The sequence below is a fragment of the Arachis duranensis genome, chromosome 1 (assembly GCF_000817695.3).
Source record: "Arachis duranensis cultivar V14167 chromosome 1, aradu.V14167.gnm2.J7QH, whole genome shotgun sequence".
Taxonomy (NCBI): domain Eukaryota; kingdom Viridiplantae; phylum Streptophyta; class Magnoliopsida; order Fabales; family Fabaceae; genus Arachis; species Arachis duranensis.
This window is the reverse complement of record NC_029772.3, coordinates 6,775,403-6,797,127: the sequence shown is the minus strand read 5'-3', so window position 1 is coordinate 6,797,127 and position 21,725 is coordinate 6,775,403. Positions and strand designations below refer to the sequence as shown.

Below are 21,725 nucleotides of genomic sequence, written 5' to 3'. Positions count from 1 at the left end.
TCCAGCAAAATTCTACAATAAATACTTTCTTTGGAGGGTAGGAAAAACCTTAAGAACAATGCTAAAGATTGATGAGCTTACATCGATACATTCTAGAAAAAAAATTTGCTTGCATATGTATGGAAATTGATTTAAGGAAGAAAATTGTACTCTCTTTCACGACTCTGGAGAAAGAATTCAAACTCGAATACGAAGGGCTCCATTAAATATGTTTTAAGTGTGGGCCATACGAACATAAAATGAAAAATTGCCCAAAATTTGTGAGAGAAATGCTCAAACAAGTATTTCAGGCAGCTATGGACGGTGATCAAACACCGAAACAGAAAAGAGAAGACGAAAATAACAGTAACCTGATGAGATCACTAGAAAAGGAAACCCCTAATGGGAGTGAGGTTATTATGGCGCAATATCAGGGATTATAGGTTGAGGCACAATAGTCAGCAATAGAGAAAAGGAATAATCCTACTATTAACGAGGAGGAAAAAAAATAATAAACTCACCAATAATGAGAATCCTCTTGAATCGTGGAGGCTGGTCAAACACAATCCTAGAAGGAGTAAAATTAGAATGGAGGAATCTGCAAGAGCAAAAAAAAAAATTTTATGGTTTCAAATTCCAAGTCTTATCAGAGAAAACTCTTGATGACAATAATGAGAGCATGTAAGAAAATATTACGGGTAGAAATGGGTACAATCAGAATCCAATCAAGACAAAAATGCAAGATCAAGAAAAATATGGCAACAATGCTTACAAGCATAATCATAAACTGCAAGCCTAAATGAGTCATCCAAAAAGTAAAGCATCCACCTAAAGCTTAAAGAAGAAAGTCTTGGACGTAGGAAAGAAAAAAGTCCAAACCAAAATTAACACCAGAACAAATCAAGCATCACTCAAAATCATGAGAAGCCAAATAATCAGAACCAAGTAAATATCATGGAGTATACACATAATAAAGAGAAACAGAAAAATAGCCACCACGATTACTGGAGAAGCTTTAGTTTACTCCAAAAGAAATTAGCCAAAGAACACAACAATGGAAGACGCATCTCTTTCTCTAGTATCATGGACTATGCCACCATGTAATCATATCAAGGTTCATGGGAGAACAAGATACAGAACACAGAGGCAGCAGTGCAGCTAATAACCTAATCGATCCAGGAGACAAACAACAGAGTTCTGAGTTGGAAGATATGGTCATCAAATATCGGTATGAGGATATGAAAGAATCTCCCTCAAGTCCAAAGCCTATGGAAACATGATTACCTGTACCATCAAGAGAATTCTGAACTCTTTTTCTTTGTTTGTTTTAATGAATTTTATTATTTGGAATTGTAGAAGAACTCTCTCTAGAGGGTTCCCCATTATTATTAAATATATTGCTTATAGATACAATGCTAATTTTTATATACTTTTGAAATCTCATGTATCAGGAAACAAGGCTAAAAATATTATTAAAAGATTAGGCTTTGACTCTTGGTGTATCAGTGAAGCTGTCAGTCGGTTTGCTGGCAGCATTTGGTGTCTTTGGAATAAAGATTTTTGGAATATTGAACTTATCTCTATTCAAGATTAGCTTATACACATGAGAATTATAAATTCAGATAATAAGAAGGAGGTAGTTTATAACTGTATATGAAAGTCCGCACTTAGCTAATGAAAGGAGGCTTTGGAACCATTTGGAGGAGTTGGTTAATAGCATCCAAGAGCCATGGTGTATTAGGTATTATACTTACATTTGGTATCAAAGCTGGTTAATCCAGCGCATGGTATATGAGAGTTGGTAAGGTGTGAGAGGGTTCTCACATAATTGTTTGTTCATAAAGTTAGTATGGCAAACACTTTCAATGTTGTGTCGTCCAGTTCTAAATTAGATGGAAAATTCGACTATAGTTACTGGAAGACTTTGATGTCTACCCATTTGAAGGATCAAAACCTGTGAAATTTTATTGAACCAGATTTGCAATAAGGAGTTGATATTGTCCAATAGAAGAGAGATCAAAGCATATTGATATACGGTTTCACAAAATTGGAGGATTGGTGAATAAGAAAGAAGTTGTGATCGAATTCTATCAAATTGAAGAACAAGTTGCAAAAATATTTACAAAGCCATTAAAAATTGAGTTATTTTACAAGTTGAAGAAGATGCTTGGAATGATAAATTCTACAAACTTGATCTAAGGGATGCAGTGTTGGATAAAATAAATCAACTTGTATCTACCTCCATATTAGAATCATTATAAATTATTATGAGATAACCAAGTTGTCAAATTGGATAAAAGTACAAGAGACTAGAAGACTCCACATATTGCCAAGTTGTTAGAAGATTTAAAAATTTACAACTCATATGATGTTTTTTACAAAACTCTAAAAGATTCAAGAATGTTACAAATTGTTTACAACATTCTTGAAGTGTTTAGAATATAAAGTCAAATATGAGTTGCAAAGTTTGACTACATGCTAAAAGTAGTCAACAATAGTGACTTGAACTTTCTACAAGTTTCATCACCTACATTACAACTCATGTTTAGTTGTTCATAGTCAATAATAACCTTTCTTAGGAATTAAGTATGTTATCATATTTTGCCTATATAAAGTTTGAAACTCATGTACATTAATAATCTCTCCATATAAATGAAAATGTATTGGGTTATTAGAAATTTTCTTCTTTTTTGTGAGTGTGTTGGTGACTTTGAGAAATAAAAAAATATGGTAGTATTATTTATGTGAATGAGTGATCCGAGGACTAATTAAGTGTAGGTATTATACTTACCTTTGGTATCAGAGCTAGTTAATTCAGTGCCTGGTGCCTGAGAGTTCATGAGATGTGAGAGGGTTCTCTCATAGTAGTTTGTTCATAGAGTCAATATGGCTAACACTTTCAATATTGTGTGGTACGATTCCAAATTAGATGAAAAATTCGACTATAGTTACTGGGAGATTTTGATGTCTACACATTTGAAGGCTTAGAACCTGTGGAATTTTATTGAACCAGGTTTGCAACAAGGAGTTGACAATTCCCAAAAGAAGGGAGATCAAAGCATATTGGTATACGGTTTCACAAAATTAGAGAATTGGTGGATAAGAAAGAAGTTGTGATCGAATTCTGTCATGCTGAATAACAAATTGCAGATATATTTACAAAGTCATTGAAGACCGAGTTATTTTATAAGTTAAAGAAGATGCTTAAAATAATAAATTCTACAAACCTGATATAAGGGAGGCAGTATTTGATAAAATAAATCAACTTGTATCCACCTCCATGTTGCAATCATCATGTATAATCATGAGATAAGTAAGTTATCAAATTGGATAAAAGTACAAGAGACGAGAAGACTCCGATCCATATATTGCCCAAGTTATTAGAAGATTTGAGAATTTACAACTCATATGATGTTTTCTACAAAACCCTAGAAAATTTAAGAATGTTACAAATTGCTTACAACATGCTAGAAGTATTTAGAATGTAAAGTCAAATATGAGTTGCAAAGTTTAACTACATGCTAAAAGTAGTCAACAATAGTGGCTTGAACTTTCTACAAGTTTCACCACCTCCATTACAACCTTGCTTAGTTGTTCATAGCCAATAATAACCTTTCTTAACAATTAAGTATGTTATCATATTTTGCCTATATAAAGACTTGAAATTCATGTACTTTAATAATCTCTCCATATGAATGAAAATATATTGAGTTGTTAGAAATTCTCTTTTTTTTTTGTGAGTGTGTTGGTGAGTTTGAGAGATAAAAAAAACTATGATAGCGTTATTTATGTGAGTGAGTGATCTTAGGACTAATTATGTATGGGTATTATACTTACATTTGCTATCAGAGTTGATTAATCTAGCGCCTGGTATCTGAAAATTTGTAAAGTGTGAGAGGGTTCTCTCATAGTTGTTTGTTCATATAATCAGTATGGCAAACACTTTCAATATTGTGTGGTATAATTCCAAATTAGATAGAAAAATCGACTATAGTTACTGGGGGAGTTTGATGTCTATTCATTTGAAGGCTCAGAACCTATGGAATTTTATTGAACCAGGTTTGCAACAAGGAGTTGACAATACCTAACAGAGAGGAGATGAAAGCATATTGATTTACGGTTTCACAAAATTAGAGAATCGGTGAATAAGAAAAAAGTTGTGATCGAATTCTGTCATACTAAAGAACAAGTTGTAGATATATTTACAAATCCATTGAACACAGAGTTATTTTACAAGTTGAAGAAGATGCTTGAAATAATAAATTCTACAAATTTGATTTAAGGGAGCCATTGTTGTATAAAATAAATTAATTTGTATCCACCTCCGTATTAGAATCAATGATCATTATATAAGCAAATTGCCAAATTGGATAAAATTACAAAAGAAACTAAAAGACTCCACATATTACCAAATTGTTAAAAGATTTGAGAATTTATAACCCATATGATATTTTCTATAAAATTCTAAAAGATTCAAGAATGCTACAAATTATTTACAACATGCTAAACGTGTTTTAGATATATAGTCGAATATAAATTATAAAGTTTGACTTCATATTAAAGTAGTCAATAATAGTAACTTAAACTTTCTACAAGTTTTATCACTTTTATTATATAAATAATGCTTAGTTGTTCATAGTTAATAATATTTTTTTTAATAATTAAGTATGTTATCATATTTTGTTTATATAAAGACTTGAAAAACATGCATTTTAATAAATTTTTTTTGAAAATATGCACTTTTTTATAAATATATTGTGTATTCTAGCATTTCTTTTTGAAAATAATAAGCTTTTGTTTATAGTAAAAAGTTTAAAATATTATTTTTTCTTATAAACTATTTTTCAATTTATAATTATTAATTTTGATTATAATATATTTTGAAAATTTTATCTCAACATTATTATTCATTTGAAAAAAATACTTTTTTCCCAAAAAAAACACTGATTTTATTTTCTTAAAAATATTTATAAAAAAGTGCATATAACATTTCACCATATATTATATTATATAATTTAATTAAATATATTAAATTATTTAAGTATTAGGACGGATTTGGATGAATTTTTAAGATAAGATCTATTTTTGAGTTATTTTTTGTAAAAAAAAATTTTAAAAAAATAAAAATAATTATGCTTAGATATTTCATATAAAAAAAATTATTTATCAATTATGTTTGGATATAACAATATAAAAATATTTTTTGTTTATTTATCATGTGACAAAAAAATCTTTTTAAAAAAGATGTAAATTGTAATTTCTCAAAAAATATATTTTTTAATTTTTTAGTATTTTTACTTTTATTATTAAAAGTTTTTTAAATACGCTAAAAAATTAAAAAAAATCATTGAATAAATTTTTTATCAACTCAATAACAAGTACTTAGTCTTTCTAAATATAACTAGTTATGCAGTAATTTATTGACTAACAATAAATTTTTAAATAAAATTCAGATTTATGGTGAATTAGTTCTTAATGTGTCGAATTTGGAAAATACGGTGGAAAAAAAAAAACTAGTTATGACTTATGAGTATCATGGACCACCCCGTTTTTGTCATTTAGCGTTTAACATCACTTTGTCAAGACATCTGATACTATGATATAGCTTTCAAATGTTGTACGGATGTAACTGTAGATGACAACCCAACACCAACCACCAAGAACTGTAATCTGTAAAGGACCATGATGAAGCATTTTTCATGTCCTTATCGGTCATTACTTCTGCGGAAGAAGGACAACAAAACTAGTTGGCAATTTTTGCTGTCTACCACCACCATAGCTCCAAGCAACGAAGAAGAAGAAGAAAAAAAAGATGGTGTTGGTGGCAATTTGGTTGTTCCTCCTGAAATGCCACACTTCAATCACACTCCATCACCTTACCGTGGTCCTTCAGCATCTGATCTCTTCAAGAGGCGCAAACACTACCTACCTACATCCGTTGGCCCCTATTACACCAACCCAGTAAGCATTTTCAATCACACATTAGTTACTTATAAAAACTTATTTTGGTTGTTAATTAGGGACTTAATATGTTAGTATGTTAGTTCGTACACTAAGATAAAAATGAATTTTTCTTTTTTATGACGATGGTGATGGTTCAATTTAGTTTCTTTTTCAATTCTATATTATTTATATAACATATCTTCTCTTCTCTTATCAGTACTTTGCATAAAGTAGTTATTTTAATGCAAATATAATCTCTTTAAGTACTAACACGGATTAGTCCAAATAATAAGCATCTTGATATTGCTTAAACAAGGTATTGAATTTAATTCGAGACCTTGTAAATGATACACGATACATGATTTGTGGCAGTTGAATCTGGTGGAGGGTAAAATGCAGTACCTATATGATGAGAATGGTAGAAGGTATCTTGATGCATTTGGTGGCATTGCCACCGTTTCATGCGGCCATTGCCACCCTGATGTAGTTGAAGCAACTGTTAACCAGATGAGACTCTTGCAGCATACCATTGTCCTCTATTTGAACCATGCTGTCATCGATTTCGCCGAGGCTCTTGCTGCTAAGTTTCCCGGTGACCTCAAGGTTTTCATTTATCTCTATACTTTTTCAATGATACTGGTTGAAGTGTTCAAATGGGTGAAAACTCAGATGCAGTTAACTTTATATAAAGTTGATAGCTGAGAGTCGTTAAATGATTTGACATATTTGACTAAATTATCATCTCAGCTATCAACTTCACATGAAGTTAATGTTAACTGCACCTGAATTTCCAGCGTTCCCGCAGGATGCTTGTGCACCTTGTTCTGTAATCATGATTTCTTGCACCTAGTTCATTTGATGGAATGATCTTCAAGCTTAGATTTTAGGGATTCCCTAACTTGCAAATTTTCATTCAGGCTGTGTTCTTCACAAATTCTGGTACAGAAGCCAACGAGCTGGCTTTGATGATTGCCAGGCTGTACACAAGCTGCCATGACATAATTTCCATCAGAAATGGCTACCACGGCAATGCAACCTCAACAATGGGTGCTACTGCTCAAAACATTCACAAGTTCAATGTTGTGCAGGTGAATGGTTCTCTGTTTTAAACCAATGTTCAATTAAAGTTAGAACTTGATAGTCACTGCCTCTAGTATGCCTTTTAGAGTGGAGTTCATCATGCCCTTAATCCAGATCCATATAGAGGTGTCTTTGGTTCGGATGGAGTCAAATATGCAAATGATGTTCAAGATATAATCGATTATGGAACTTGCGGTCGAGTAGCTGGGTTTATTGCTGAGTCTATTCAGGTGATGCTATCATTCATCACTTCAGTCCTTGATGAGGTTACATTTTGTTGGTCATTTTACAAAAAATTCTAAATCGAATGGATTTGATCTTCTTTCTTTTATCACTTGGGAGCCGTGTGAGATGAAAGTCTCATGCACGATTTTGATCGAGAAAGAAGTGAAGAATCCTCTTTTCGACTTTGACTCCTACTCCAATAATTGCATCCTGCAATTTGTACTTGAATTCCTATTGTCCAGCCTATTCTGTTAATTCAATAGCTTTTTTCATTGCTTTCTGAATCGGAATTCTATTCCTTAATTTAGTGAAGAGTTTGTATTTGACAGGGAGTGGGTGGAGTAATAGAATTGGCTCCTGGTTACTTGCCTGAGGTTCATAGCATCATAAAGAAAGCAGGGGGTCTCTTTATAGCAGACGAGGTCCAGACCGGATTCGGTCGAACCGGAAGCCACTTCTGGGGCTTTGAGGCACATGGAATTGTCCCTGATATTATAACTCTAGCTAAGGTAGCACTTCTTTAGTCCTAAGTGACATGCACTGGAATTTGCACAAAACATTCATGTATGTAACAAGTAAAAACTCACATGCAGTTATTTTTATATGAAGTGATTTTTTGAAAATTGCTAGATGATTTGACATGTTTGACTAAATTATTATTTAATGGCTCTTAACTTCACATAAAGAAAACTACACGTGAGTGTTTACCATGTAACAATGAATTAAACCACTTTCTTAGACTAGAGAGCAGTGTATGTTAGGTAAGTGAATTGTCATAAAGTAGACAAAGATAAGATAAAAAAGTTGGTCTCTTTGTTCTTTTTCTCGACGGCAGTCTTTAGTTTTTTTTTTTTTTTAAATTGGACAAAGTGTACGCGAATTATTGAACTAATTATACATTTCAGGGGATTGGTAACGGCGCGCCTATTGGCGCGGTGGTTACAACTCCTCAGATAGCAGAGGTGTTGAGTCGCCGCACTTACTTTAGCACATTTGGTGGGAATCCGGTATGTAGTGCGGCGGGGCATGCCGTTTTGAGAGTAATTGAGAAGGAAAAACTTGAGCAAAATGCATTTGTTGTTGGATCATATCTAAAAGAGTGCCTTAGTTCTCTCATGGATAAGCATGAAAGTAAGCTTCTTTTGCTTCTTCTAGTTTTAATTTTTTTTTTCTATGATGAATAACATTATGTTTTCTTGTTATACAAGTAATTGGGGATGTGAGGGGAAAAGGAATGTTGCTTGGAGTTGAGCTTGTGAAAGATCAGAAGTTGAAAGTTCCTGCTAGTGCTGAAATGCTGCATATCATTGAAAAGATGAAAGGTTCATTCTACAACTTGTGATAGTGAATTGGTGATACCTATTAATCAGGGTTAATTCTCTGTTCAACTTTACATATAATATGATGCACTTCAGTCATTTAAACTTTCAAATTTTACAAATAGACCCTTAAGTGCATTATACGCCTTGAACTTTTTGAGTTATGAGCAAATCACTTCCTAAACTTTCTTCAATAAACAACGTTGATCTCCTACACATTGTTTTGAAAAATTGTTAGTTTTGTAAACTATTGATATAAAGATTGTCAATATAATTAAACTTGTTCGGAACGGATCCATGTAGGAAGTTCTGGAGACAAGTGCCCCACTAGAATTTGAAAATGTTTTGAATAATATTTTATCTCCAACGTTTATGATAAGCCTTATTTGTGTTATTAACGTTTAAATCGTCCTATTTATATCCCTAACGTTTATAAAAGAGATTCAGTGTTATTTAGTCGTCAATTATACTAATAAATCAGATTGTATTTTTCAATTATTCTTACTTGGATGTATTCATTCTCAATTAAGTTTCACTAATTGTATGTATTCGATTTCAATATTATACCCACTATTTGTGTTTAGGTTCAATTATATCCCTAAAAAAGTTAATTATGTAAATGTTGCAGGAGTTAGTTTTAATTTCAAGAAGAGATTTTTAAAACTCAAACTAAAGCTCATGATATGTAATTGATAACAGGATAATATTGAATCACTTTTATTTTAAAAATACAAATAGGATGATTTAAATATTAAGGACACAGATAGAACTTATCCCAAAAATTAAAGACAAAAACAATACTTTACTCTTTCAATAAACCGCCGTGATGTAAAGTTTAAGAAATAGAAAGTAATTACTTGTTAAGAAAAAGAAATACAATGTAATTAACCCCATTTAAGCTTACAATTCTATTTCAGATATGGGGGTGCTAGTTGGGAAAGGTGGCTTTCATGGAAACGTTATAAGGATTACACCTCCATTATGTTTCACTAAGGAAGATGCAGGTTTGTTATTGCTATCACTATCATCACCCTTTTTTTTCTTTCTCTTCATAGTACTTATTATATGTTTTCTTGCTAATTCTCGCCATTTTTTGCATCATTATATAGATTTTCTTGTAGATGTGATGGACTACACAATGTTAAAGATGTGAAGCCTATTGCACTATGCCATAATCTTGGATGACGAACATGCTCTAATTGTGATCTTATTAGTGTAATATTTTAGTTTTGCACTAGAGTAAAGCATGTTATGTATAATATATGAGTTAGCATTAAATTTTCTTTTTTATATTATGTATGTGATTATGTACTTCGTCCGGCTTACACATATAGTAATTAAATCGCCTAGAGAACTTAAAAATTTAGTGCTTGATTAGACGTTATTAAATTGATAAAAAAAATTATAATATGTTTAATAAATTTTTAATAGTAAAAGTAAATTTATTAAAAAAATAAAAAAAAATGAATAAAAAAATACTTTTATCTTATTTTATTTAAACATTGATAAGTAAAAAGATATTTTTATATAAGATATCTAAACATAGAATTACTTTTATTTTTATAAAAGATCTTTTTAAAAAAATTCATTAAAATAAAATCTTTTCTAAAAATGACGTCCCACACAAAACACAAGCCTTAAAGTTTATTAAAATTAAAATTGAAATTTAAGATTTGAAAATAAAGATTGTTAGCTCTTCAATGTATTGTGAAACCTACATTAATTGCACCAATCTTAGGACGAAGTTAGAATCTACATAAAAAAAAATAAGACAACAAATAAAACGGACTAAAGGATAAATTGATGATTTATTAATGGCTAAGAGAAGGAGGTTGAATTTTAGCCTCTTTTTTTTTCGCTTAATAACAGATGCTGTCCTTAGGAACACTTGAGTAGATATTTCTTGTTTTTGTCTTGTGCCTAGTCAAGAGACTTTTTTATTTTGTCTCGTAACCAGCCAAGAGATATTTTTCAGTTTTGTCTCCTATACAGCAGAAATAGAAATAGAGTAGAAGAGAGAGAAAATCACACCAAAATGTATCCTGATTCAGCTGTTAAGTGCAATGCATCCTACATCCAATCTCCATCACAACAATGATGAAATTTCACTATAATAATCATGATTACATACACCAATTCTCCCTAGAAACTACCGTTCCTATCCAGGACAAGTCCAGAATCTAACCCCAATTCTGAACTTGACTTGGTAACCTACCAAGCTTTCAACTGCTAAGTGCTAACCCAACTTGCAAGGGGATTCCCACATAATCATGAAACACAACACAGATGTACAAAGGACCTCTAAAAACATCTATAGCTTTTTTTTCTTTTAATTTTGTGCACTCTGCCTTTTTCCGCTCTATAGTTTTTTCTTACAAACCTCACTGTTTGTCTTTTTTCATGAGACTCAAGACAGACAAAATTAAACAGAAAATTACAAAATAGAAAACATTGAAGGAGAAGAATTTCTGTTAGTTGGGGTAGCTATAGGAACACTGTGCTTTCACTTTTTTCCTTACTTCAAGCCTTGGCTGTTCTCCATTATTTATAGAAGGGAAAGCCTCCACGGTTGAAACTGTTGAACCAAACTAAACTTCTTCTTCTTCATGCAAAACCGATTCAGCCAGAGAGAGGGGAGAAATAACCGAATGTAAAACCCGACATGCAATTACCTCTGTGTCTTCCCTTGTCACCAAGCTTCGTCAATCCGAGCCATCCATCTACACTTACACTCCAAGAAGGATTCCTAGCCCTTGATGAGTTCTTGATGATGATAGCTTCATCTGCTTTAACTTCTGCATCCTTCATCATGTAGCTACTGTAGCTACCTCCTGTGGTGGTTGATCAAAAGCAGAGACAAGCCATGTCTCCAAAGATCTTCTTCCTCTGACCGAGTTGATCTTCTTCCTTTTTTAGGGTATGGAGAGCTTAAGATTATTTCACCACATCTTGCCTTTTGTGGTAAAGATCTTAGCCACAACATACTTCATATTTTCTTTTTCTTGATGCCATCATTACAATGGCTTTGACACTAGCTTCTTTCACTTTCTTTTGATAGTTCAAAATTTCTTTCATAGTTGATGTGAAGTGACCGAAGCTAGAGGAAAGAAGAGAGAGAAGAGAGAAAAATATTCAATGAACTTGAACAAATGAATTAAAAATGAATCAACTTTACTTCCCTCTTGCTTTGAGTGGCGTGGAACACTAATAATAACAATCAAATCAATTACTGTTTCTCTCTCATGGTTCTAATACAATTAATGTGAGTTGAATTAAATTTGAAATCCATCTTTATGATGAGAAGAAGAGGATAATTGAACTAAGCATGCAAGTTTTTCTCTTTCTTATTTTTCAATTTGGATCAAGTTAGTGGATCTCTTCTTTAAAATGATTTGGACTAATAAAAGTTAATTTTGGCCCAACAAGAATAATAATAATTCAGCCACAATACTTTAAACATTTTTGAATCAAGACTAAATGTAAAGTTAACATTTGGGCTTGCAAATTTTTATTTCTTTTTAGCCCAACACCAAATCTGTAGGTCATTAAAATTATTAATTAACTAATATAAAATTAAGGCTCAAATTAATAATTTTGAGTTTACATATAATCAACCCATTTTACAAGCAATTCAAGGTACAAAACGTCAAAACGACTTCAAGTCTAATAATATATAGTGACTTCTAAGCCCATGTCCAAGAAATCAAAATTTGACAATCAATGGAAAGTCCAAATCTAAAATATTCTCTAACACATAATTTCTTAGAGAAAGTCTCATTAAATTGTAGCAGTACTTTTTCATTCTATTCATAACTTAAGTTGAAAGTTAATATACATACGAACCAAAGTGCCAAATACTCGGAACATTCAAAATGAAGGACCCAAGTGCCAATTGCCAAATACTCTTAGCTTAAACTTTTAAATGAAGTTATCTAAGACTAAGAGACATCTCTAAGAGGAATGTGTTTCTACCATATAATATATAAGAGCACGAAATTTACTTGCTTTGTTAATTATCAAACGAAGCATCGTTAACATCTATCACTCATCTACCATTCTCGTTAAAAAACAAAATTTTCAAATTTAGCTTTTTTTTATTTTTATTTTTTTAGCAATTGTACTAGACAAAGACATTATAAAAATCTCTAGTTCTTTTTATAATTTTGTTTGTCATTGTATCTAAGGCAATGTAACAAGATTGTAAATGCTCAGGAAAAATTCATTAATAAGTTAGATTAAGAGATTCAAACTCTTTCTAGGAGAAATTTATTGCTCCCCATTTCTCGATAGCCATGTCTTATGTCTAAATTCCAGGTGTTTTTAGTTAATATTTTTTGTTATTAAATATTTCAGTATTTTTATATCGTAATCATGTTAATTTATGAAAAATGTTTGAGAATTAATATTTTTTATTAATATTAGTTAATATTTTTAATCAATATTTTTTTGTATTATTAGAATTTGAGAATTTAGTATTCAGATCTAGAGTTGGTCAAACCTTGGTTAAAATTAATATATTTATTAGAAAAAAATATAGAGAACTAAGTATGCAGTCAAAACTAATTAAGTAAACCTAATTAAAAACTATAAAAACATTCTCCGTCTCTTCCATATTAATTTGCACATCCCAACAACAACACACACAGATTCTCTCCTTCACTGTCAGGCCTTTTCCACCCCTTTCCTCACGCAAGACGACCTCAAGAAGTTCGCCACCAACAAAACCGTCGAGTACATCAAGTCCGGCATGATCCTCGGTCTCAACACCGGCTCCACAGCCGCTTCGTCGTTGCCAAGCTCAGTCATCTCCTCTCCACCGGTCAACTCTCCAACATCATCACGTCCCTACCTTCAAGCGCACTAAGGAACAGACACGTTCTCTCGGAATTCTGCTCTCTGTTCTTGACAACAATTCCCGCCTCGATCTCGTCATTGACGGCGACGATGAGATGGACCCGACCTCAACCTTGTAAAAGGCCGCAGCGGGACTCTTCCCTGCTGGAGGCCACCTTCGACAAGTTCATCGTGGTGGTCGGTGAAACAAAGCTTGTGTCAGGACTCGGAGGAGCGACCTTGCGATGCCGATGGAGGTGGTGCAGTTTTGCGGAAAGTACAATCTGGTTCAGTTTCAAGAGTTGTTCAAGGAAGAAGGAGTTGTGGAGCACAGGTTGTTTTTGAGCAATTACAAAAATATATAAAAAAACATCCATTTAATATTAAAAAAACATCCTAATACTTAATAAAAGAAATATTCAGCTATAGGATTTAAAAAAAATTATATAATTCTTAAAAAATAGAAATATCCATATTTGTAATACAAAAAATTCAAAAAATGCATTAAAAAGCATTTATTTAGTATGAAAAAGAAATATCATAATGCTTAGGAGAAAAAACATCCATATATATCAACTTACCTTTGTTAAGACGGACTTCGAAATCCAATCCATTAAAAAGTTGGCAAAAATTGACTAGATCCTAATTGATTCCCTAACGGTACTCATTTATTAGTCATATAATATTGCTCATAATTTAATTTGTTATATATAAGGTCTCTAATTTTAAAAAAGCTAAAAATATATATTATAAGAATATTTTTTCCCTACGGTAATGACGGAAAATAATCAAGTGAGAACACATAAGATGAGAAGACATCACATCCAACTTAAAAACCTTAAAATAGTAAATTAATAGATCTCTTATCTTATAAACTTCTCACTTTTCTTTACTTTCTTCAACGTGAGATTAATTTCGTACAATACTTCTCACACTTACTAACATTAACAAATTTCACATTGAATGGATAAGATCAAAGTACATGCATTTGCACACAATAATAAGCTCTCTACCTATATATATATATAGAGATGAAACAATAATATTAAGCATACCAATCTAATAATCTCTCTCAACACATAGCTTTCACATTCTTTCATGGCAAATAACAATGCAACTACACTCTCACTTGAGATGAAGGATGTTGTGATCATTAAACCTTCCAAACCAACACCTTCTTGTGTTCTTCCTCTATCAAGCATTGACAACAATCCTGAGCTCAACGTTCTCTGTCACATCATTTATGCATACCAAGCAAATCTTGATGACCCAAAAGGCCAATTACTATTAGATCCTTGTCATGTGATAAAACAAGGCATTTCAAAGGCTTTGGTTTACTATTACCCTCTTGCAGGTAAGATAGTAACAAATAATGGTGGTGATGGAAGACTTGGAATCAAGTGCAATAATAATGCTGATGATGGAGTTCCATTCTTGGAGGCAAATGCTAATTGTGAACTCTCTTCTCTTCACTATCTTGAAGGGATTGATGTTCCAACAGCACAGAAATTGGTGTTTGATTATGACAAACCTTCTCTTCATCATGATCAAACTAGTCAACATCCCTTGGTTTTCAAGGTGACTAAACAATCATGCATACATACTTTAAAATTGGTGATGTACACGTATAAAACCTAACCTTATATATCAATACTCTTATTATGCATTTGCATGCATTATTATTTTTTTCACATATCTCCATAGTTTTATTTTGAATTTAATTTTGATTCAGTGATACAATATAAACAAATTTATGCTGTCATTTAATTAGATTTTCATATTTAGATAATTTTTTAATTATTAGTATGTTTAAAAAATAATTATTTTTGTTAATATGACAACATATAATTAAATGACTGTGTAAAATTTTTTATACTACCATTGTATGAAAATTAAATTTTTTTCTTTTGTTAAGATAATATTTGGTATGCTAAAAGTTTTATTATTTGAAGAAGATAAGATAAATAATTTTTTTGTCTGATATTATTATTTATTTTTCTGTTGACAATATATTTTTTAAAAAAATTATTAATATTTATTTTATTATATAATTATGGCATGTTATGTAATACATATTGTCCTATATTTTTCTTATGGTATTGTATAGTATTAATACTTATACATGTATATGTGCGATATAGGTAACAAAGTTTCTTTGTGGCGGTTTCACAATTGGAATGGGATTGTCACATGCTGTTTGTGACGGTTTTGGTGCGTCGCAATTCTTTAGAGCTGTTGCTGAACTTGCAAGTGGGAAAAGTGAGCCTTCTGTGAAACCTGTGTGGGAGAGGGAGAGATTAATCGGAACAGTTCTCAAGCAACCACTGAAATTTCCGATAGATAAAACTTCAATGGCAGTTTCACCATTTTGGCCATCTAATGATCTTTCACATGAATGCTTTCACTTCAAGGGTGAGAGCCTATGATTTATAAACACTTCGTTTTACTCACTATATGTATATCATATGTATCTGTATAAAATCAATCATACTATAAAAAAATCAATCACCCTTATATGTTGAAATACAAAATACATATTGAAAATAAGTTTAACAACACATATATTTATTCTGTGCTTGTATTTGTATTATGGAATAGGTGAGAGCATAAAGAGACTCAAAATGGAGTTGATGAAGGAAAATGGTGATGATAATAATGGTAAGGAAAGCTTCACAACACTTGAAGCACTTGGTGCCTATGTTTGGAGATCAAAGGCAAGAGCTATGGAATTGAGTAGTGATGGGAAGACTTTGTTGTGTTTAGCAGTTGGTGTGAGGCACCTATTGGATCCACCTTTGCCAGAAGGGTATTATGGGAATGCTTTTGTGAATTCAAATGTGGTCTTAACAGTGAAAGAACTTAATAAGAAACCACTCTCAGAGGTTGTGAAGCTCATTAAGGAAAGCAAAAAACAACCTTGTAATATGGAATACATAAGAAGCAACATCAACATGTTGGAGACAATGAGGAAATGTAACATTAAGATTGGAGGTTTAGGTGCATCAATGGTATTAACAGATTGGAGGCAATTGGAATTGTTGGATGAAGTGGATTTTGGATGGAAAGCTTCGGTTAATATGATACCTCTCCCTTGGAACATGTTTGGCTATGTGGATTTGACCCTTTTCTTGCCTCCTAGTAACTTTGATCCTTCAATGAAAGGAGGTGTTAGAGTTTATGTTTCCCTTCCCAAAGCTTCCATGCCCAAGTTCAAGGAGGAGATGGAGGCTCTCAAGATTATGAAAGATGAGGAAAGCAAGGTTCTCAAACTCTCGAATTTACAAGTTTAAGTCCTGAAATTTAGTTCACAAGTTTACAAGTTCAAATGTTCAAGTAAACTCTCCAGTTTGATCATCCTACATGATAATAGCTCCAAACTAGAATGATATGGCAGACCAAGAAATTTCCAAATTTGTTTCTTCTTTGTTTGTAGTCCTTTGATGTGCACCTTTGTTCCAATCTTGAGTTGTGTGTGCTGTAAGCTATGAAGCCACTATAAGTACTTTCTTATACTTCGCCTCTTGATTCTCTAACAAATAATGCAATCAATCACAAATGATATGTGAAATAAACATATTTTGTATTAGTTCATTGTTGAAATATTGAGGACAGGAAATGGTGATTAGTTGGGTTTCTTGCACATAATTATTTGTATCTTTAAACCGAGAAATGAACTTGCAAGCTGAATTATGTGCCATGAAGGCTTTTAACTCTCAACTCTCAACCTTGTACGCCATCAATGCCTTTCCCTTGTCCATGACATGGTCATGGAATACTTTGCCTTCATTGATTAGCAATCATTGGGGGAAAAATCTTGTTCCGGCAATGTTTATACACTTTCGTCCAAAAAGTTTACTCTTCTAGGCAATCAAACAAGCATATTCATGATTTAAGAGAACAATATATCATAGTAAACAAATATTTCGAATTCCAAAACTACAAGATGCAAATTAATATACATAGTAGTACATTGCCTTTTTTCCTGTGCGACAGAAACATAAAACAACCTGATACACAGACCACCTAAGGAATCAGTAAGCAGGACGGTGAAGAACCAGTGGTACATTCGGTTGGACAATAATTCCTAATGCTAATTTAACAGATTTAAGTGGATCATGCTGCAATTAGCAAACCCACTGTTCCTATGATGAATAACTCGGGATAATTGTAAACATCAAAATTTTCTCTTATTAACTAACAGTCTGAATCCATCAAATTGGACAAAAAATTAATGCATTTGTTGTCTATGATACCATGTGAGGAAGTAACCCTCGCATCTCTGTTCCATTTCCATTGGTTAGGAAGTAAATCTTCTTCCAATTTTCTTCGGAAAATACTTCATGGCGAATAAGCCTTTGCCTGTCAGAAATGAAAACAGAATAAGCTCAAAATCCAAAACAGAAGTTCAAGCTCTGTGGTTCATTGGCACTCAAGTCTCAGCCATGACAAAGCAAAATGCAACTAACTTTGTTTCTCACAAAGAAGATGTAAGGTAGAATAGTTGCCAACATTAACTTGCTTGCAAGAGTAAGACACTGTGACAGTACCTCAAATAATAATGGCAAACAGTCTCAGCTTCCTCCAAACTATATCGAGGAAACATAACACGGGCATCTACCGGAACATCAGGCAAGTCTTTTCGAAGCTTTCCTACAGCTGTTGAGTGAGAGAAAGCCCCTACCATCATATCATCATGCTTCATTGACCTAAATGCATTCACCTACAACAACAGTAAGACGGAAGCATTGATTAATTGCACATGAGCCTAACTGCTGGCAAGCAAATAAAGGAAGATCTTTTTCGATGCCAGACATTAGAGTTCTCTTAGAGTAAACTGTAATTTCTAACCATGAAATTTTAAAATGATGTCAAATTTAACAATGAATGATCGAAACTAATTTGTACCCACGAAAGATGGTTTCTATGTAATAAAAGTACTCTAACGTTAATTTTATTCATGTGTAGATTTGTTAATATTCCGAACTTTCGTGGGTAGAAATGACAGTTTTTCATCTTTTATGAGTATAAAGTTAGTTTCATTTATTCAAGGATAGATTTATCAACATTCTGAACTTTCATAGACATAAATGGTAGTTTACTTTAACATTGTTGCAAAATATATGGCAGCATCACACTAACCATTGTAAGTTCTCTGGCATGTATTGGTCGACAAGAACGAATTGTGACTGGCTCCTCGTACTCACTGAATGTAAACCAGTTATTATACTGGAGACAGCAACCACAGCAAATAAGATACCAAAAATAGTGCATAACACAACTTTGAAAACAAACAATTTCAAGGCATATGTTTCTCACTTGATCAATTGCAATAAGTACAGGCATGTCTTTCACAAGTGATAACTCTTTCCTCAAACGAACAACAACTCCAACAGCTGCATGTGTTTCTTCAATTCCAGTCTTCACTAGCTCGTATAACATTGTTCCTTCAGAAACTGCCAAGGAATCAACATCTTTCAACCATCCAACACCAGCACCTTCACCTAATGGGATTGGATCAAATATTTGGCATGGCAGTCGCTTTAAGTAGGATTCATTGTACTTCAAAAAATCCTGGAAACAAATGACTCATAAATTTAAAATAACACAATATGATGCCATGACACCCTGACAACAAAATACTATGTGCGGTAATATTTTCCATTAATAAATACTGAGCTAGTTTTGATGAGGCCATGAGCTTCTTAAAGAAACATCTTTTTCAAATGATCTTTTGAAAAAGGTAAAATTTAAGTTTGACAGAACGTAACATTTTAACCAGTTGTTAATCCTTAACCAGCTTGTTTATAATTTACAAAGATATTTTATACTTAAGAAGCTTGAAGTTATTGATTCCAAAAAATGCAATTTTTATACCATGCAAAAGATTATAAAAAGGTACCTTTTAAGGTATAAATAATTATCCTTTTTATTCAAAAGAGCATTGATCTCAAATTAAGATAGCAAGTTCCTCTCTTCCTTCTATCTCAATTTATTTTATTATTTTTTTCTTTGAATTTATACCTGTTCGGAATGGTATTAAATTTTCCAGAAATTTGCTTTCAACTTTTTTCTTTTATAAAAATTCTCCAGAAATTATCATAACGCTGAATAAGTATAGGGGATATTCTCAGCTAGAGCACATATTTAGTTAAAGAAAGTATCATAAAAGGATATATTCTTATCATATGTGCAAATCCTAAAGGAGGGGTAACTTAAATGCTGTCAAAGTATTTTGGAAAAGAGAAGGCCATAACTCGTAAAAGAAAGAAAGTTGCCGCATACAAATACATCCCTGAGAAATGGCAATCTCTAGGGTGATTTGGATAATGCAAAAAGTTGCTTAGGACTAAGCAACAGTGAAATCATTTGTAAATTGATCTATTGTTGATTTGTTAATATATTAGTCAATAAAATACACATGCTGTTTCCTTCTTTTCCCTTCTGTTTAACATATTAACAAATGGAATTGCCAATGAAGAGTACCTCTGGGATATTATTCAATTTAACAAGCATGAAATTAGCATACTTGCCTCGAGGACCTTTGCAGCCTGTATAGGAGTATCCCACAGACCAGTTAGCGGGTGCCTATAGAAAAATCCTCCATGAGTCCATGCCTTGCCTCTAGGGACATAGAAAACCAGCCAACCTTCTTCCCTAGCCCAATGCACAAGCATTGCAAGTGCAATGCTCTTTCCACAGCTAACCGGACCATCTAACACAACTTGCTTCCTAACTTTAACACCTAAAAAAAGAAATAGACACGCAAATCACACTGAACCTCACTTTAAAAACGAATATTCAGACACCAGAAATCGCCCAAATCTATGTTGACCTAAAAAATACCAAGCATATCTATTGGTTCTAACCCAACTTGCTTCCTCATTACAATACTAGATGGAACCAAAAGAGAGGGTGGGGGAATCAAGCCAAAGACACATCACCATCAGCCTCAAATATGCATATTAATAATAATCTTTATTATATATCCATATACATATAAATATATTACATATAAGAAAGATAATTGGGTTCAATAACTACCTTTTGGTCTCTGTTAATTGTATTAAATCTTTTCTCAAGTCCATAAATACATTCAGTATAGTAACTATCCCTCTCATTTTTATCTCCAACAAAACTACTCCTATCTATCAAACTTTCAAAACATGAAAGTTAATGTCTAATTATAACAATATCTACAAAAATTTAAAACTGCAGCTTCAATGGGAGCAGATTAGCAGTGTGGCAATCAAGCTTCTAGTAATAATAATAATAATAATAATTATAACCAAAAAACGAAAAATCACCCAAAATCAGAATCAACCATAGAAAAGCAAGCCAAATTCCATATATTAGGATCAAACACTTTCAGCTGATCAAAGAAACTTAAGTTAAATCCAAACACTAGTCACATTGAGTCTAAGGAAATGCATAATGAAGCACCCAGAAAAAACAAAACGTAGCAACTTTCAACATGATCTACACACCTTTACCATTAGTAGACCACATTGGAGGATCAACAACACGCCAGAAATTGTCGCGAAGATCGAGGAAGCTCTGGCGAACAAGCAAAGCTGTTCTCATGGACTCCTGGAACTCTGTCACCATTCCCATCGGTAACCCCTCCGGTAACACCGAGTTCAACCCCTCCTTTCTGAACCCAAAAGAAAAAAAAATCAGTAGTGCACATAAGATGTTCGAAGAAATGTCACAACGAAGGAAATGTGAGAAAGTACGTGAATTTGAAGTAGGTGGAAGCGTGTTGGCGAGCGAGGTGTGAGAGAGAAGGAGCGGAGGTAAAGAGGGGGCGGCCATTGGAGCCGACGTCAAGGGAAGGGTTCTTGTCATCTTCGGCGAGGAGGCGGAGGCGCTCCTGTCGATCGGAGACGGCCTGCCCGGCTATGGCAGCGTTGGCGGCGGCGCCGGGATTCCTGGGATCGGGTTTGAGAAAGTGAGCGGGCTTGGAAGAGTAACGGAAAGTAGGAGGCACGCGCCATGGCTGGATTTTGGAGTTTGTTGTTGCTGGGGCTCTCACAAGGGACCGCAACATTTCTTTCTCTTTCTCTGGTTTTGGGTTTTGGAATGGCAGAGAAGAGGGTAGCGAAGTTGGGAAATTGAGGAGTGGTGTAGGGGTGTTATTGTACTTTCGTATTGTAATGGGATACAAATTCAGTCTTGGGCTGACACACTTTTTTTTTGGACAGGAACTCAGTATTAGGCTGAAAATATGGGCTTGGGCTTTAACTCTAGAGAAATAATGTAATCTAGATAAATATACTTATTTATTTTGTGTGGCATTGTTTTGATTCATGCTTTATTTATAATATAGTCACCAAAAAAAATGCTTTA

General features: G+C 32.9%; 4 protein-coding genes and 1 pseudogene across 4 annotated transcripts in view; 3 read left to right on the top strand and 2 right to left on the bottom strand.

Annotated features, from left to right (window-relative positions):
- Positions 1–21,725, bottom strand: part of LOC107473713 (succinate dehydrogenase assembly factor 1, mitochondrial) — a 62,436-nt gene that overhangs the window by 11,463 nt on the left and 29,248 nt on the right. The window lies entirely within an intron of this gene.
- On the top strand, positions 5,584–9,908 carry LOC107473704 (alanine--glyoxylate aminotransferase 2 homolog 3, mitochondrial). The gene is made up of 9 exons (XM_016093290.3): positions 5,584–5,940; positions 6,295–6,525; positions 6,840–7,010; positions 7,089–7,232; positions 7,557–7,736; positions 8,133–8,358; positions 8,436–8,549; positions 9,464–9,550; positions 9,656–9,908. The coding sequence occupies exons 1-9, from the start codon at positions 5,662–5,664 to the stop codon at positions 9,697–9,699; spliced, it is 1,476 nt and encodes a 491-aa protein (XP_015948776.1). The 5' UTR covers positions 5,584–5,661; the 3' UTR covers positions 9,700–9,908.
- On the top strand, positions 12,918–13,744 carry LOC107474670 (probable ribose-5-phosphate isomerase 3, chloroplastic; annotated as a pseudogene).
- On the top strand, positions 14,441–16,889 carry LOC107473685 (spermidine coumaroyl-CoA acyltransferase). Its single transcript, XM_016093275.3, has 3 exons — positions 14,441–14,957; positions 15,521–15,791; positions 15,978–16,889. Exons 1-3 carry the CDS (start codon positions 14,478–14,480, stop codon positions 16,667–16,669), a joined length of 1,443 nt encoding a protein of 480 aa, XP_015948761.1. The 5' UTR covers positions 14,441–14,477; the 3' UTR covers positions 16,670–16,889.
- LOC107473693 (uncharacterized) lies at positions 17,265–21,484 on the bottom strand. The gene is made up of 7 exons (XM_016093282.3): positions 21,113–21,484; positions 20,864–21,030; positions 19,910–20,121; positions 18,696–18,950; positions 18,519–18,605; positions 17,927–18,099; positions 17,265–17,738 (listed from the first exon to the last, which is right to left on the bottom strand). The coding sequence occupies exons 1-7, from the start codon at positions 21,424–21,426 to the stop codon at positions 17,624–17,626; spliced, it is 1,323 nt and encodes a 440-aa protein (XP_015948768.1). The 5' UTR covers positions 21,427–21,484; the 3' UTR covers positions 17,265–17,623.